The sequence below is a fragment of the Lactuca sativa genome, chromosome 4, assembly GCF_002870075.4.
Source record: "Lactuca sativa cultivar Salinas chromosome 4, Lsat_Salinas_v11, whole genome shotgun sequence".
Classification (NCBI taxonomy): Eukaryota; Viridiplantae; Streptophyta; class Magnoliopsida; order Asterales; family Asteraceae; genus Lactuca; species Lactuca sativa.
Genome location: NC_056626.2, coordinates 405,246,152 through 405,263,571, shown reverse-complemented (window position 1 = coordinate 405,263,571; position 17,420 = coordinate 405,246,152). Strand labels below are relative to the sequence as shown.

At 35.9% G+C, this 17,420-nt stretch overlaps 2 protein-coding genes and 1 long non-coding RNA gene across 4 annotated transcripts; 1 reads left to right on the top strand and 2 right to left on the bottom strand.

Annotated features, from left to right (window-relative positions):
• Positions 1–431: 431 nt before the first annotated feature.
• Positions 432–4,989, bottom strand: LOC111883098 (protein ANTHESIS POMOTING FACTOR 1). 2 transcript variants are annotated; one of them, XM_023879470.3, is made up of 10 exons: positions 4,772–4,989; positions 3,791–3,891; positions 3,389–3,498; positions 3,215–3,281; positions 2,277–2,376; positions 2,042–2,158; positions 1,640–1,777; positions 1,489–1,570; positions 1,329–1,378; positions 432–674 (listed from the first exon to the last, which is right to left on the bottom strand). In XM_023879470.3, the coding sequence occupies exons 1-10, from the start codon at positions 4,847–4,849 to the stop codon at positions 552–554; spliced, it is 966 nt and encodes a 321-aa protein (XP_023735238.1). In that variant the 5' UTR covers positions 4,850–4,989; the 3' UTR covers positions 432–551. The 2 variants fall into 2 exon arrangements, with proteins under 2 accessions (XP_023735238.1, XP_023735239.1); XM_023879471.3 differs by having other exon boundaries at positions 3,395–3,498.
• Positions 4,990–5,872: 883 nt separating this feature from the next.
• On the bottom strand, positions 5,873–9,778 carry LOC111883103 (pentatricopeptide repeat-containing protein At1g71420). The gene is made up of 2 exons (XM_023879478.3): positions 7,310–9,778; positions 5,873–6,634 (listed from the first exon to the last, which is right to left on the bottom strand). The coding sequence occupies exon 1, from the start codon at positions 9,544–9,546 to the stop codon at positions 7,312–7,314; it is 2,235 nt and encodes a 744-aa protein (XP_023735246.1). The 5' UTR covers positions 9,547–9,778; the 3' UTR covers positions 5,873–6,634; positions 7,310–7,311.
• A 1,631-nt stretch (positions 9,779–11,409) lies between these two features.
• Positions 11,410–16,840, top strand: LOC128133961 (uncharacterized). The gene is made up of 3 exons (XR_008232285.1): positions 11,410–11,523; positions 12,762–12,866; positions 16,660–16,840. It is a non-coding gene; the product is annotated as an uncharacterized LOC128133961 (long non-coding RNA).
• Positions 16,841–17,420: the final 580 nt, after the last annotated feature.

Below are 17,420 nucleotides of genomic sequence, written 5' to 3'. Positions count from 1 at the left end.
AATGTGTAAGTCTACAATACATTATATCATACTAAATCTCTAATTGAACGTCAATCAAGAAAATTTGCCAAGATGTAATCAAGAATCAAGAAGACACCTTATGATGAATATTGTTCTTAGTAGTAGATGGCTTTTCAGGAGTTCCAACGCTAGTAAGTATAACTTTATACATCTCTTGTCTAAGGTAGCCAATTATTTTTTTGCTTAAAAAAAAAAGAAAATAAACGTCCACAATTTTATACTTACAGGAACAAGCTTTCAATCTCATCTCCCCTTAAGCAAGCAACTTTCAACTTTTTTTTTCTACTTGCTACTAGAAAAAGTTGATTACCTTAAACAAAATAACAACCAAAGTTGGTTGCCTTTTATGCAATTTGCCCTACACAGAAAGACAGATTCCCCTGTTTTTTTTACTAAAATGCATCACCCACTTTCAAAATTTTGCTCTTGATATATATAAGGTACAATTTGACAAGGATTAGGGGAGAAAAAACAGGGTCGAAAATGCCCCCCCAAAAAAAAGAAAATAAATAATTGCTCAAAAATTTATCCTAAATTGTATCGTTTGGTATCCAGAAAGTGAGAACCCCCACAGAAGCAGCAGCAAACATGACCCTACGAGGTGCCCATTTCAAGCACGATGCAACACCTATCTGGCTGTCCCAATTCGCCACCTGTCACAACCATATTTTTTAGTTACTCGCAAGGGTAGTTATGTCATTAGAAAAGTTTATGAACTCTTTTTTATTTTATTTTATTGGAACATGCTTCAATCTAGTAAGCTATATATAGAGGTGTTATTTTTAAATTTTTTTTTGCTTCATGCAGAAAGAACAACCTAACAGAAAAAGTCAAAGAAATGAGGTTTTCCCCATTAAGCCCTTAACCTTTTACAAATTTACCCTTGTTCTATTTCTCCTTCCATTTCCCCAAGTTTTGCATGGTATTTCTTAGGCATCAGTTATCTAGACAACATGTTAAAATCGATGAATATTGTGAAAACTATTTGTTGAAATGTAAGGGTAAATTGGTCATTCAGACGGTTTATTCAGTCTAGAAATAAAACAAACCTTATGTATACAACACTTTATCCATACAGACATCATTACATATTCAACCGTTTTATCTATACAGGACTTAATGGGGTTAAAAGAAAAAAAGAAACAGCCCCTTAACATGAAAAAAAAGAGAAAATTATGATCCAATTGTTTTTTTAATAAAATAATTTGGAAGGTTTAAAGCTATGTACTCTATAGGGATCCGTTTTAGCCTTTACATATGTAAACTTGATGGAAAATTATTTTAAAGAAAATGATAATTTTTACTACCTTACTCCTGGTGGGAATGCTCCAAGCATTCAATGTTCCATCTCCAGAGCCTGAATAAGAAAAATTCATAAAAAATTTAAAATATTACAAGAAAACTATAAATACAAGTTAATAAGTTCTTCTTCTGTTTATTTAAGTCATATTGAGAATAATAATATACCTGAAATCACATATTGGCCATCAGGTGTAAATGTGGACTCAATCGTTGTGTTTGGAGAAGCATCCACACTAAATCCACATCTCTACATAACAAAATATGATAAATAATTATTGATGATTAATTAATGTGTTTAAAACAGTAAATAACCAACCTTCTCTCCATTATACGCATCTAGAACATATATGTTGTTACTTTTGGTAGTCAAAAGCATTGATTTTCCATCATTACTGAATTTTATATCCCAGATCTCAGCCATGTCACCTCCCACCAAGAACGTGTCAAATGGGCCCTACAACCATCAAATTCAGATGTCAGAATTTGATCTTTATTTTTATTAATAAAGTTATATTTTCAGTCCCTGATCATAGCTGATTTTGCAATTTTGGTAGTCCTTTTTTACTTATAACATGAACTAAAAAAACCGTTACAAAACCCTCAAATAAGGACCAAAACTGCAAGAGAAAAGTTTTTGGGACCAAAACTGAAAAAATCAGCTATACGCAAGGACCAAAAATGTAATTTACTCTATATATTTCTTTTGTTTCCCTGGAACCTTATCATATGATCGTGAGTCAAATAATTTGATAGCACCTCCTTCCATTGATACTGCAAAAACAAGGCCTTGTTGATCATATGCAACTGTAGGCCTACCTCTTAGGCGTAAAATTCCCTGAAAAGGGTAGGTATAAATCATTTTCAGAAATATATATATATATATATATATATATATATATATATATATATATATATATATATATATATATTATTTTTAAAGTTTAAATGCCAACCTGGCAGGCATTCACACGAAGATCCCATATTCTGACAGTGTGATCAAGAGAACCTGACATGAAACTGTCATCAACTGGAGATGTACACAGGGATACAACCCTACAGCCAAATTAAAGACAAAACTTTATAATTTTAATAAAGATTAATGTAAATATGTAATTAGATCTAATCATTCATCTAGGGTTTCTTTGGTATGATGGAATGGAATCACAATGAAATGGAATGAACGAAGGAATGGAATGACCAAGGTGATGGAATGTGTGATTACATTCCCTTATCATGTTTGGTTGGCTTAAAGGAATGAAATGAGTCATTTAAACATGTTGTTTGTTATGTACAATTAAAAAATTTAACGGAAATAAATTGATAAGTAAAAGTCAAAATGATATATTATAAAAAGAACTTTAATCAAATAAAGATGTATATGTACATAATTACATACAAAAAAGTTTCATGTCTTTTGAAATATAGACTATGTATTTCAAATAGTAAAAAAAAAGTTTATTAATTACTTTAGAAATTTTTTTACAAATATAAAAAATTAAATTAAATACCATAAAATCTTAAAAGCTGGTTATAATCAAAAAATTGTTTTAAAAAAATAATAATTTAAATGAAATTCTCATACTTTTGAAAAACATTATCATTACTGAAGACTATATAGATATAAGTAATTTTATAACTGTAATATATCACTTCATTCCATGGAATGAAAATCGTCTCACATTCTGTGAGAAAGCTTCATTCCATTCCTATGATTTTTACATTTTATCCTAATGCTCCATTCCATTCCCTTACACTAACCTAAATCCAACATGCTCCTAGGCAAAATTAAAAGCCAAATAGCATAAAAAATGCAAACTTGTAAAACCCTTTGTCATAATCTCATCAACTAATCTGACCATTGAAGAATAAGATGAAATTAATAAAGTCAAACCTTTCTTTATGGCCCTTGAAGTAACGAAGGCAACGATTGTCATACATGGATAGATAACGCAGGGACTCTGAAAACGAAAGAAAATAAAAATATGGTAGTTTTCATCATTGAAAAAGTCAAAACAAGAAAAAGTCAAAGAAACTTGATAATGATTAATGAGAAAGAGACAGTTACCTGCACCTGAATCCAAATTTCGTGTTGAAGAGCATATGACAGAACTAGGGTGGTGTGTAAAACATATACGATCAGCACCATGTTTCTTATGATGTGTGGTTTTTAGTAACCTGAAGTTCATTCATAATCATATCATGAGTAATTGAGTATATATGGATAAAAATTCAAGCAATCATCAAGTAGTCAGATTTTTACAAACTGCATCTCCTATAGCCTAATATCAAGCAAAATGAACCGATTCATTAAGTTCATCATTGAGAAATGCAGACAACAAAAAAAGATCATAGACTACAACCACTAGATATAGATATGGTTTTTATAAAAGTGCACAAAACTTTAATACAATATATTTCATAACAAATAAAATTAAAGATTTCGACATATAGAAATAAGAATACGCACTTGCCATTTGCTATGTCATATAGCCGAACAGAATCATCTTCACCTGTTGTTACCAAAAGATCCGCAGTGCGATGAAAATCAAGTGCATTTATCTTTCCAACCTGAAACACTTCTATGTGTCATGATGAAAGGAGTCGACTGAATCCAACAGAAAAAATACAGCATTTGAAATCATAAAAATGCACAAAATAACAAACTTATTAACTAAACTGCTAAAGATTCTCATCATGAGACTAGTTATCACACATTCTCTTGTTCATGTGGAATCCCAAAGTTAAGAAAAATTATCAGTTTTCACATCTCATTCATGTGCTCTTTTAATGATGAGAGTAAAAAAAAAAAAAGAGGTCGTTCATAAGGTTGTGGTTTCTACTTTCTATGTGATTACAAGTTGTTTGCTAGTTGGCTAATTGCTAACTGCTGTGGGCAATACAAAGATTTTTGTTTGTCCTATGATAAGAGAGTACAAGTCTGACCTTTGGTGCTTTAATTCCTCATGGAGGAATGGTTTAGCTATGATTAAAGACAAGTTTTTTATGACAAATATCAGCTTTCCAGTTTGTATAAAGATTAAATAGCAAGTTGTTTATGAAAAATATGTACAATCCTTAGGTTTTGGTGCTTTAATCTGCCCCTTACCATGTATAAAAACTATATAGCAAAAATCAAGGCATAATTGTAAGGAGGGCAAGCAAAAGTCAGTTGCAGGATTGAACTGCGTATGCTAAGGTCCACTTCCAATTTGATGCTCCCAAACACAATATGCAATTTCATTGGGCATGAAAAGTATTCGCATCGAAAGCTGAAGCAAGATTACCTTCGTCCCAATCGATGCTGAATGCGAGTGTAATATGGATTTATATTCTAGGTTCCATCCGATTTATCATCATGTGCTTGTTTGTTATCAATTATCTTTACATGCAATGAATTTTATCGATAATCTTTTGTTGATATACACACATAAAATGGGGAAGCACTCACGAAATCTGAAAACAGTGCCCCAATAGACATACTGCGGATGATTCCATCGTTGAGCTCCGACACCGATGTGGTCCTCATGACAAGATTAACGTAGGAATTGTAGAAAAGTTCTTGAATGTTAGGTTTTGGTTGATATGAATAGTTAGATTTTTGCCTCAGGGTTTAGACAGCTTCTGGCTTCTGGTCTTCAAAAACATATGGCGGGTATCTGGATCCGGGTCTATGGTTCGATTTGGCTTTTAAATAAAGAGTAATCGTAAATATTGTGTGTTTTAGCAAAATTTTGGAAGTTCAGTCCCTAAATTATAAAAATTACATTTTGGCCATGTTTTTTATTTGTAAATTCGGTCCAATCCTTTTAAACCCATTTTTCGGTTTTTAATGTTAGTAAATAGTGACTTTACATGTCTCTTGCACCAGAGCAAAATGATATTTTGATATCTCATTTTTTATATTAAAATTATTTATTTATTTATTTACTCTTCCATTCCCTTATTTTGATATCTCATTTTTTCGGTTCTTAGTGAATAGTGACTTCACATGTCTTTTACACAAGGACAAAATGATATTTTGATATCTCATATTTAATATTAAAAATTTCGATAAGAGTTCCAACTTCAACAGCCTCACCCAAAATATGACCATAGCTTCGTGCTTGTGCTTCATTGGAATATTATGCATCATGGACCTTACTTAGTCCATATAGATGTTTCCCAACCTAACCATGGTTCTTCCTTATGAAGGGCTCAATATGTCGTTTTATAAGAGAGATTGATCTGCCTAATGTGTTTGTCATGTGGAGGTCATATTTGGCTTATTGAAAAGCAACAACCAAGTGGAAGCATCAGTGGAGCAATACCAATGACAAGCTAGAAACTTGAAATCGATCCTACTATAAGTAGGATTTTGTTTGTAATTTTGGTCTTATGTTAGAATTAGACGCAATTGTAATCGGTGTTCATTTAACTTTGGTCAAACATAAAAGTTTTTGTTGGGGGTTCATGTTTTTGGGTTTGCTTTTGATAATAAACTAAAGATGATATTTGCATCGTTGACCAAATCCTATGTTGCATTATGTATTATTTGCAAGTTCAAACAAAATGTGGAAGCACTTCTATCAATGATAGCATATCAATAGAACTAGCAAATTACACAATAGTAATAACCAAAATGCATGACGATGCATTCATTAACTACGACATAAAGTGTACCATATGTAGTGTCTTAACAAAAAAAGGTACCATATGCAAAAAATAATAATAATAATAACATCAACAGTTATGCAAACCACAATACCAACAACACAAGCCTAATAAACATACTACTACTTGCTATTATTTATCAGCAAACCAAACACCAACTTAAAGACAAAAAAAAAAAAGATGATTTCAAACCCCGATTCATTTCTTTTGCTAAGATCCATCTTGAGCCTTGCAAATCCTGGTTTTGAGCCCTTTGTTCTTGCATTACTCATGATCGATGTCACTAAGGGAGAGTATGCATTCTTCCATGTAGACAATCAATAAACTTGATGCACTCTAACAATGAAGATCAGATCACCAACATGTTGATGATTGTCCTTTTTGTCATTCAAAATGGGATTTCAATCAAAACATGCTTGGTTGCAAAAGCATTGGCCTTGAACACCCGAACCTCACATTTCTTTTGGATTTGATCTTTAAGTGCACGTAATGTCAGTTATCTGCTTTGCTTATAGAGGTAAGATGATGTTCCCAACTTTGGTTTCCTTGTTTCTAGACAAGTGTGGGTCCCGTAGCCACTTTGATAGCTTTTTATGTGATGACTTCTTAATGTCCAACACAGGTGGGTCCTGTTGGCCTACAAGGTAAGACGTAATTCCACCTACACCAACCAAATGACCAATACAATTAATACATGTGTAAAAACATTTATTAAACATTAAAATACATCAAATATTTAACATATATGCATAGCCTACAAATCCAATTTCGCTCTCAACTCATCCAAATTGTATCAAAAAATCTCACACCTTCCTACATTGCTTTAATTAAAAAATAATATATATATTATTTTGATAATACAGTTTTTGTAATCATAGTGAAAGCATCAATTATTGGGCTAAATGCAACCACATACTTCCATTTATTTGTGTATTATACCATCTTGCTTTCATTTTTCTATTACCTTTCAAAAAAATTCTTACTAAGGTATTGTACTACGAATGATGTACTTTTCAGTGTTTTCTTATCAGTAAATGAAAATAAGATGCTATAATAAACAAGTGAATGAAAGTGCATTGTACTTTCAATTTTTCTTATCAGGACATTATAATTCAAAAAAATAGTGAAAATCACTTTGTGTTTGAATGACATTGCTATAATTGGGTTGATTTTTCATTATATATTTGTGCAGGTTGTAACAAGTACCTAATTACCAAGCATGCATCCATATCAGTTATTTCCTTGAAGACTTTCACTTTCCCCCCAAAACTTTGGGAAAGATTGTGTAAATGCTATCAATTTCCAAATGTAACAAACATAGACTTAAGGAACATACCATCACCAATAGTCATCGCATGAACACACTCTGTCTTTAAAATGATGAAATCTATTTGAATCTCTCACTATAATTTCCCTTCCAACAAACTCACTTGCAAATTTCATAAAGTTATGGCAATCAACACATATACGTATGTTCTTAACAATCCTAATAGCACCTCCATAACACTTAGATTCACCATGCTTTAACGCATAAACAAAAGCAAGCTTCTCACTATGGTAATTCAACTCTCGATTCTTATCTTCCTCTTCTATATCATGCAAAGCCAAATTAGTTTCAGCCACATAACCTAACCCTTTTAGTTCACTCACTAACTCATCCAAATCATCACATATGGAGTTTCTTTCTGGGTGTCGAATCCCACCTGAACCAAACTCATGCACCCTGTTTTCAATTTCAGTCCAACTTAAACCAGGGTCCTTTTTCACACCCCATCTTTTCATTTGGTTTCTTATATCTAGAGCTTCACTGAAAGTACCAATTGAGCAATGTATGTTGGACATTAATACATAACCAAGGGAATTCTTTGGGTCCAATTCCTGTAGTTTTGCAGCTGCTAACTCTGCAAGCTTGTGTTCACCATGTTTCCTACATGCTCCAAGCATAGAACTCCATATTATAGAATCGGGTTCCATTGGCATTTTGTTTATAAGCTTTTGAGCATCTAGAATGCGACCAGATCTTCCAAGAATGTCAACCATACAAGCATAGTGATCGAGTTGAGGAACAATCTTATATGTTTTGAGCATGCTTTCAAAAATCCTGCTCCCTTCTTCAACCATACCAGCATGGTTGCAGGCTGAAAGGAGAGCTACAAAGGTGGTGGCATCAGGGGATAAATTCAAATTCATTTCTGAAAAGCATTTCAATGCATCTTTTGGTTGACCATGTAATCCGTAAATCTTTATCATTGTATTCCAAGAGATTATGTCTTTAATAAGAGTCGAATCGAAAACTTTTTTGGATTCGATAAGCGAACCGGATCTTCCATATGCATGAATCAATGCATTTGCAAGCACAGTGTCGTTTTGGAAACCATGTTTGAGTATTTGAGAATGGATAGATAAGGTGTGTCGATCAGTGACTAGGTTTGCACAAGCTTTTAACACTATGGAATATGTGTGATGATCTGGACTCAAACCAGATTGACACAATTCAGAGAAAATATGAAGGGATTCTTCAGGGTCGTTTTCTGCAAAGATTGTTATGAATGCAGTCCAAGAAACGATATCTCTCTTGCCTTCTGACTCCATGTAAAGATTGGAAAGGTCAAAGCTTTCTGCTCCAAGATCTGCATAAGCCTTTGCTAATGCTGTTATTACTCCTATTTCAGAGATAAACCATGTTTTAATGGCAAGGCAGTGTACCTGAGAACAATACTTGAGACATGAGGCAATCATGTTATGACCATAGTCTCTTCTTCCTATCAGTAATGAAGAAAAGATGCTAAGAAGGGTTGCACGATCGAAACCAATGTTGGAATCATGACGCATCAATGAGAACAAATTTAAAGCTTCTTCCAACTTGCCTCTAGTCTGAAAAGCTGCAATCATGGAGTTCCATGTCACAAGATTCCTAGACTTCAAAAACTTGAAAACCATCAAAGCCTCAAAAGCTTCACTTTTATCATCATTATTCATGTACATTGTTATCAATGCGTTTGCCACATACGTGTAAGCATCCAAACATGTTTTCATGGCATGTGCATGCACCTGTTTGCCAACCTCGAGATCACAACAACTTAGCACGCTTGCATATGCAAATTCATTTGGGCGGTGATCCCCTAACATTCTAGAAAACATTGTACAACACTCCTGGAGTCTTTCAGATTGGGCATAACCTGAAATAAGAGCAGTCCAAGACACAATATTTCTCTCACCCATTTCATCGAACAGCTTACGTGCATATTCCAAAGAGCCGCATTTTGCATACATATTGATCAGATGATTGGAAACGTAGAGATTAGGGAAGGTATTTTGATTGTGAGTGTCAAGCATGTGGCGATGTAGAGCTCGGCCTTGAGAAAGGTTGCCATGGCGGGCACATGCGTGGAAGAGATCGGCGTATGTTTGTTGGGTATGAGTGATGTTTGAAGTGTAAAAGAGAGTCAGTGCTTCATCCAGACGACCCTTCGTTAGGAAAAACCTGACATTTTCATGGAAGTTGCGGTAAGCGTAGGCGGAGGAGGTGAATGCTCGAGAGAAGCTGCAGGTTGAACATCGGAGAAACTTCATGGAAAGTGGAAACACGGTTTAGTTTTGATATTTTTAGTTGGTATCTGAATCATTTTATTAACGGGTATTGGTATTTGGACGAAAGAAGTCGTGAATATCCCACGAAAATTGTAAAATTCTTTGACATCAGTCAAACTAATCGAGGAAGAGAAAGGAAGGGGGAAGAAGTTGGGAAAATGACAAAATCACGATGCAAGTTTTCTTTTCCTTTTAAATTGGAAAGGCTAAAATGTATACTTTCTTCACTTTTTTTTTTTTTTTTTTGATATCGGGAACACGGAAATAATTTTTTCACTTCATTTTTTTCTTTTCTCGTAGTTCTTATTTTTCCTTTTTTTTTTCTCTCTTCTTTGATGAACTCGCGAGCAAAGCATTAAAGTGATCATCTTTATTAAATTTAAATCTTTAGCCCTTTTATTTAAACTAGTGTCACTTAATTTTTTTTATATATTTGTGATTGTAATTTAAATCTAATATGGGGACATAGGAACATTCATGGTGGCCGCAAGTAGAAGCTTTTTATTTCATTACACCTATCAATTACTTGGTACATAGGGGACGCTATTATTAATATAATACAGGTGTTTTGTAGATAGAAACATAGAGAATGCGATGGTGGCTATGAGCATTTAAGGGCGGAAGACGGTGGAGCAAGAAGTTGAAGCTTGTCTTGGTAGTTGTTCGGTGATGGTGAAACTCAGGTTGACGGAGCGAGAAAGGGAAGCAGTAATGGTGCTTCGCGGTTGTTCGTCTGTTCTCATTTCCAATGTTACCCTAATGTGTGAATTCATAAAAAGAGATTTTTTCCTCTTATCACAGATTTTCAAAACTATGAATCTCATTATGTTTTTCTGTCATAATAATCACATGGATAAAATTATAATTCATTGGAAAAATTCACAAATATATTAGGACGTGTATATTTTTTAATAAACTTACATTTTTCACTAAAATCAGTTTGTTTATTCGGATTTCACAACTTTGTTTTGCTTTATAGTCAATCACCAGATAGTTGGGAAATCTTGTTTCATGGGTATGAAGAAAACCATGAAAAAGTTATGAACATATGAACCAAAGGGCATAATAGTCCACCTGGTAAAATTTGAACGGTGTTCATGAGTAGCAAAACATATGAAGTTATGAACACTCCAATATTGGCCGACATAAAATTCAAAATCAAAAGTTTTCATTTGAGCATCCTATTTTGATTTGTTTTTTATGACAACATCGTATCGTTAGATAGATGACATGGAATCATTGAGAAAGTAATAATAACATTGTGTTTTCTAAATTTCTTTTGGAGGAACAGAAATAAAGGAAAAAGGAAAAGAAAGGAAACTAATTATTTTATCCATATTCTTGACGGTTTTTAATATTCTTGAGTTAAAGGAAATGAACGTTTAAAGTTTTACCATTTTGCTTTTTACTGAGTGAATATTTGAAAATTAAACCTCTTTTAGTTCAAGCTAAAAGAATTGATGCCCACTTAACCGATCAGGTGCAACACAATTAGCACATGTTTGATTATCACATTGTTGCAATAGATCTTTTAATCTTCTGTTGTCTGCATTATTATAAAGAGTTATATAATATAGTAGATTAGTCATTAAAACAACTTTAATATTCAATAAGCTAAATAATAAATATGCATGAATAGGACCTAGACTCAAGTCAACGGGACAAAAGTTGCAAGTATTTAGAAGGTGGGAAAGAGACTTGTTACTTGATCTCTTATACATAGCTACCATAATTTATTGATAAAAATGATTGTGGTATGAGTAATAGGGTACAAATAAAGGTTTTCTTGATAAAAACGTGACTCTTGCTGATTTTAGTATTTTATTATCGTCACCTTTTATTGGGTGCGTTTCTTGTGGTCATCAATGGCAGAAGGTGAAACCAATACTGTGATCTTCTTCTCCACCAATGTTGCTGCTCTAGCCTAGTCTTATTTCATCTCTTCAAAGCTTCACAAAGGTATTTACGGGCTCATCTCCTTCATACCCCTTATATGTATAATAATTGTACTTTTCGTGGTGTAGTAATCCAGCTTTCCCCAAAAGTTACTTATCAACATAAATTTTATTCTATCTTATATATAATGTTAATTAAACACAACAAGTAAGCATATTAACGGAGAATGCCATATTTAAGAACGATCTACAAAAGTGGCAAAATCTACAAATAGATCATACCATAAGGTGTTTTCCCAAGTGCTGATGAATGGTAGCTCATCCTTTTGCCTACAGACCACAATCACAAAATACAACTTCCACTTCTCGAGGTATGCAACTCTACACCACACCAACATCCAACTTAAATATGGGGATGTCAATTTATGCTAAAAAAATCATTAATGCAATGAATATAAGATGTTATTACTTGCATTCAACCTAATTATTATAAAGGGGGAGAATGAACTTACATATTAAAAACGACTTAATAAAAACACCGATTCACTACAAGATAAGCAGCGATTGCAGTCGGTCTTCGTCTTCCCAAACTCTACATGCAAATATGGCGATTCAATCGAGCGAAAAACGAAAGTTGCACAATCTTTTTTGTAAGCCACTAACGAATTGAAGAAAAAGAAAAACATAATAAGAATCTGAAGTCTAGAATTTCATTCCTTTGCACATTCATCTTCTTCTAAAATCAACAATATTAAAGTCGACTCTAGAAATTTAAAGATAAAAACAATAAATTTTATTTACTCTGTCATTCAAACTCTCTAAGATACTTGGTTTTTCTCTAAAGCGCAAATCGACAGGATTTTGCATCACCTACAAACATTAACAAATATAACTTTTAATTTTATAACTACCAAACAAATCATCCAATACAAATCAAAATACAACTAATGTAACACTCGATGGTTCTAAGGTAATATTTATTTAATTATTTATTTAATTTTCTAAATTAGTTAAGTTGTATTGGGCCTTTATGTGTGGACTTAGTCGAGGTCGTACGTTGGGCGTAAGTCTGGTGTACGCGGGGCATAGATGGATCATAAGAAACGCGGAGGCATGCACGTACGCGCAGCGTACAAGGTGGTATGCGCAACGTACGTGATCAGACTCAAAACCCTAATTTCTATGGTTCAAGCCTTATATAATGTCATTAAGTCCCAAGTGTTAGCCTCCTTATTGGCCTTTGTTGTCCATAAACCCTAATATTGAAGCCTATAGCATCTTGGTGTGTTCTTGACCTTGTAGGTAGTTTGGTGCCTTGGAAGGAAGAAAAAGAAGTTGGTGAAGAAGAGTTGTTGGAGCTTGAGCTTGAAGATCTGAGTTATCATCATCATTTGGCACTCATTTAAGGTATAAATCTTTGAATTTGTTGTGTTATAGCTTAGATCTCCTTTGTTGAGTTTTTGGACCCTTTTTGGTCCCATAGATGAGATCTTGTGGATTATTATCATTTCTGAAGCTTAAAGTTGGTACTCTTGATGTTCTTTTAGTCATAGAGTCATAAATTTGCCATCTTTGAAGCTTAGAACCATCCATGCATGAGTTTGAGTTCATTTTGTAACATCATGTTTCGGATTGTCCGTGATTAGGGTTTGTGAGCCACAAGCCGGGCATGAGGAGGTCTCGGGTTGCAGCGAGTTGCCAAAGCGTAGGGCATCTCATCACCTTTTCGTAGATATGAGGATCTTTGGAATCTGAGCTATATCAAAGAAGCTATGACAGTTTGGAAGTTATAACAAGTTTGGTCCTTATTGAGAATTGGGTGTCATCGAGTACGCTGGGCGTAAGTATGGTTACACTTAGCGTACCTATGAGCGTGGAATAGATGTGAGGGCCACCTAGTACGTTGGGCATACCAGAGGGTATGCTGGGCGTATTAGGCGCTGAGGGAAAACCCTAATTCGAGTAGTGTCCCTATTTAAAGAATGAGGTGGTCTCATTTATGGCCACCTTCCTCAGTCAATAAACCCTCTCAAACCCTAATATCTGTTCTTGAGCTTGTGGGTGGCCATGTTGAGCTTATATATGTTATTGTGGGCTCTTTGGAGTTAAGAAGGAGCATGGAAGAGAATGGAGTTGAAATCCAGGCCTTGGATCTGAGTTTTCTTGAGGCTAGAGCATCATTTGAAGGTATAAAGCTCAAAGTTTTCCCATTCTTTTTTATCTATGCTTAGTATGGTCCATTTTTAGGGTTTTATGTCCCAATATTGGAACTTTGTGAGTTGGTGAACTTCAGAGCTTAATAACTTGTCCTTTTAAGTGTTTCTAGTGGTGTGGAACCATAAAAATGAGATCTTGATAATGAGAATCAACCCATGCATGAGTTATGTGCATTTTGAGTTAAGAAAGTAAGAGTTTCATGTGTTGTGACCTTATCAGCCATGCAAGGGCCTAAAGTCATTAACTTTATGGAGTAAGATATGTTAGGAAGTCCAGATCCAAGAGATGAGTTAAGGTCTTAATGGGTCAAGACCCAGATCCAAGGAGGTACGCCCCGCGTAATCTCTCTTTATGCTTTTGGGCTAGACTTTACTGTTGGGCCTTAAGCGATGGACATGAATCTCTGGCCTGTGTATTTGAGTCTATGAGCAGAGAAATAATATAATTATGCCTTGGGCCCTTGAGTTGGGCTTGTCATGTAGGTTGAGGTTTGGGTCTCGGAGAAGCCCATTTATTATTGGGCCTTGGTGGGCCCAATGGGTTTAGGGCATTGATAGGCTGGTAGGTGGTATATCTTTAGACCTAATAAGTGAGAGGTTGGACTTAGTTCCTAATTAAGATAAATTGTGGTTTTGGCACGGAGATAGAGGCCGGTGCGAAGCAGCAGTGTCTATAGGAGTTGTTCATCATCCGAGGTGAGTCTTCTCACTATACATTACCTAGAGTGGTGTCTATGTGTAGACCGGAGGGTATTGTGTGCTATGTGTATGTATGAGATTATGTGCATTGTGATATATGTATGCTATGTGTTGTATAGACCAGACCAGAGGGTCCAACGATATAGACCGGACAAAAAGGGTCCAACGATAAAGACCGTACCGAAGGCTCCAACGAGCTATGACCGGACCAAAGGGTCCAAAGAGCTACGGGACTAGAGGGTCCCGCTGAGACACATCGACTGGAGGGTCGTGCTGAGATATAGCCTTGAGTGGCGTATGTGTTGTATGTGGTATTTTGGGGAACTCACTAAGCTTCGTGCTTACCGTGTTATGTGATATGTGTTTCGGGTTTCTCAAGATAGCGAGATGGCATCGGCTTGATTGTACACACCAAAGAAAGAGTTATGTTTCGAGGATCTAGATTGCCAATTTAATCAAATATGGAGTTATGTTTTGAAAATTGAACAAATGAGATTTTTATACAAAGTGTTAGAATAGTATGCATTTAAAAAATTTGTTTAAAATTTTTACGTCGTTACACATTTAATGGAAGTAGAGTGTTATATTTCGGGTTTAGGTTCATTTGGGGCATGTTAAGCCGCCAAGTTAATGATTTTATGGTTTAAGATGTTGCATATGACTCAGATCTATGATTGGTACCCTTGGACTTAAGTAATTAAGATCTTATTGGAGAAATGGCTTAATGAGTGAGTACGTTGGGCGTACAAGCTCGTACGTGCAGCGTACAAGCCATGCAACGTGTACGCTTATGTAGCACCTGGTTCTTGGTACGTATTCTTTTCTTAATATTTTTGCATTTTGGCCTTGGACTCGGCGAGTCGAAGGACCAACTCGCTGAGTAGAAGCGGGATGAGACGCGGGGTTTAAGCTGTGGACTCGACGAGTCGGGTCCCGGACTCGGCGAGTAGGCCCTGTCTGGACAAAAACCCTAACCCGAGGGTTTGCACCCTATATGATTGGTATCCTTGGACTTAAGTAATTAAGATCTTATTGGAGAAATGGCTTAATGAGTGAGTATGTTGGGCGTACAAGCTCGTACGTGCAACGTACAAGCCATGCAACGTGTACGCTTATGTAGCACCTGGTTCTTGGTACATATTCTTTTCTTAATATTTTTGCATTTTGGCCTTGGACTCGGCGAGTCGAAGGACCAACTCGCTGAGTAGAAGTGAGATGAGACGCGGGGTTTAAGCTGTGGACTCGACGAGTCGGGTCCCGGACTCGGCGAGTAGGCCCTGTCTGGACAAAAACCCTAACCCGAGGGTTTGCACCCTATTTAAACACCTTAACTCGGCCTCCTTCGTCCCATTAGCTCCCAAAAGACCCCCATAACAAACCCTAGCCGCTATTGAAGGAATCTAAGGCATTTGGAGTGATTTTGGTGTTTTGTGATCCAAGGAAGGAAGGAAAAGCTTGAAGGATCAAGAGGAGGCTAGAGGGATCCGCTTTTGAGCATCATTTGCAGTCTACAGAAGGTATAAAGTCTATACCCTAAGTACAGTTAGCAGTGTATGACTAAGTGTTTTGTGGGAATTATAGCCAGAGGATTTCCAGAGCAGCAGCGGCAACAGTCAGAGGATTCCCGCACAGATCAACAACTACTTCGAGGTGAGTTGCCTTCCAGTAGCGGTGGGTCTAAGGCCACAATGCCGACCCACCAGTAGTAGACGTATTTTAGATGATGGTCTTTGTGATATCATCTAGGTTTGCTATTATCTGTTATGATACGAGCCAATACAATATGTTATATGCTAGTAGCGGTAGGGGAGATAGTCCCCAAGATCATCGGTCGACAGGGCCGAAGGGGGTAGTCATGCCCAGTTATGTTAGATCGAATGTGATTATGTGATATATGTTATGTGGTAGTAGTAGAGGGGTGAAATAGTCCCCAGTATCTGGTCGAAAGGACCAAAGGGGAGGCTAGCACCCAGATATGCTAGGCAGTATCCGTTCAAAAGGACCGAAGGGGAGGCCAGCACCCAAATATGTTAGGCAGTATCCGGTCGAAAGGACCGAAGGGGAGGCCATCACCCATATATGTTAGGCAGTATCCGGTGGAAAGGACCGAAGGGGAGGCCAGCACCCAGATATTGCTAGGCAGTATCCGGTCGAAAGGACCGAAAGGGTAGGTCGGGCACCCAGATATGCCTGACATTATTTGTATGTTATGTGGATTTATGGTATGTGGTACGATGGGGGAACTCATTGAGCTTCGTGCTTACAGTTTATAGTTTTGTTTTCAGGTACCTCTTCATCGAAGGGGAAGGAGTTGGCGCGGTAGCTGCACATCATACACGCACATTGTTTTCCGCACCATGAGTTATTCTGGGATTTTGTACTCTGACACTATGGTTGTTTTTATGTTTTGGTTTTCAGACACGAAATATGTTTATGAAATGATATGATCAAACGATGTTTATTCACAAATGCTTTCCAAAGTATTGATTTAAAAATGAAATTTTTGGACGTGAAAATTGGGTCGTTACAAGTTGGTATCAGAGCTCTGGTTTGAGGGATTCAGACACACCTTCGGGGGTGTCTGGACTCAAATCGAGGGATTAAAAGATTTTTCTAGGAAAAATGGTTTTCTAAATAATAAGACAGAAGAGTTTTTGAGAAAGAACAAGTGTGTGATTTGCGCGACCGGCCGAGCTCAAGTAAGTATTCCCCAAAGTACCCATACAATGGTTGGATTATGTTTATCAGTTTCAGTAGACACAACATGCTAGAATAGGACTAAGGATCTAGGAATGATGCCTTATGTGCATGTTTTATGTGCTTTAGCTTATGAGAATTGCATGCTAGTATTGAGTAGACAACAGTAGGATAGCTTGTTTAGGTTATGCCTGATAGTATGAGCTCAGCATTGTATGCTAGTACAGTTTCTCATTATGAGGACAGATTTGCGTGAGATTGTTCCCTTCTTGTCTAAATGTTGCTTCCTTTGTGCTTTGAGGGGCTTGGGGTGATGGTAGTTAGCTATTAGGTGGATATGTTAAAGTCA

Bases quoted from the DNA above. Each gene is read 5' to 3' on its own strand.
- LOC111883098 (XM_023879470.3), bottom strand. From the start codon at position 4,849: ATGAGGACCACATCGGTGTCGGAGCTCAACGATGGAATCATCCGCAGT. The intron at 1,571-1,639 runs GTTGGTTATTTA...TTTGTTATGTAG, and splicing joins ATGCGTATAATGGAGAGAAG to AGATGTGGATTTAGTGTGGA. The intron at 1,379-1,488 runs GTATATTATTAT...TTTCTTATTCAG, and splicing joins TGGCCAATATGTGATTTCAG to GCTCTGGAGATGGAACATTG.
- LOC111883103 (XM_023879478.3), bottom strand. From the start codon at position 9,546: ATGAAGTTTCTCCGATGTTCAACCTGCAGCTTCTCTCGAGCATTCACC.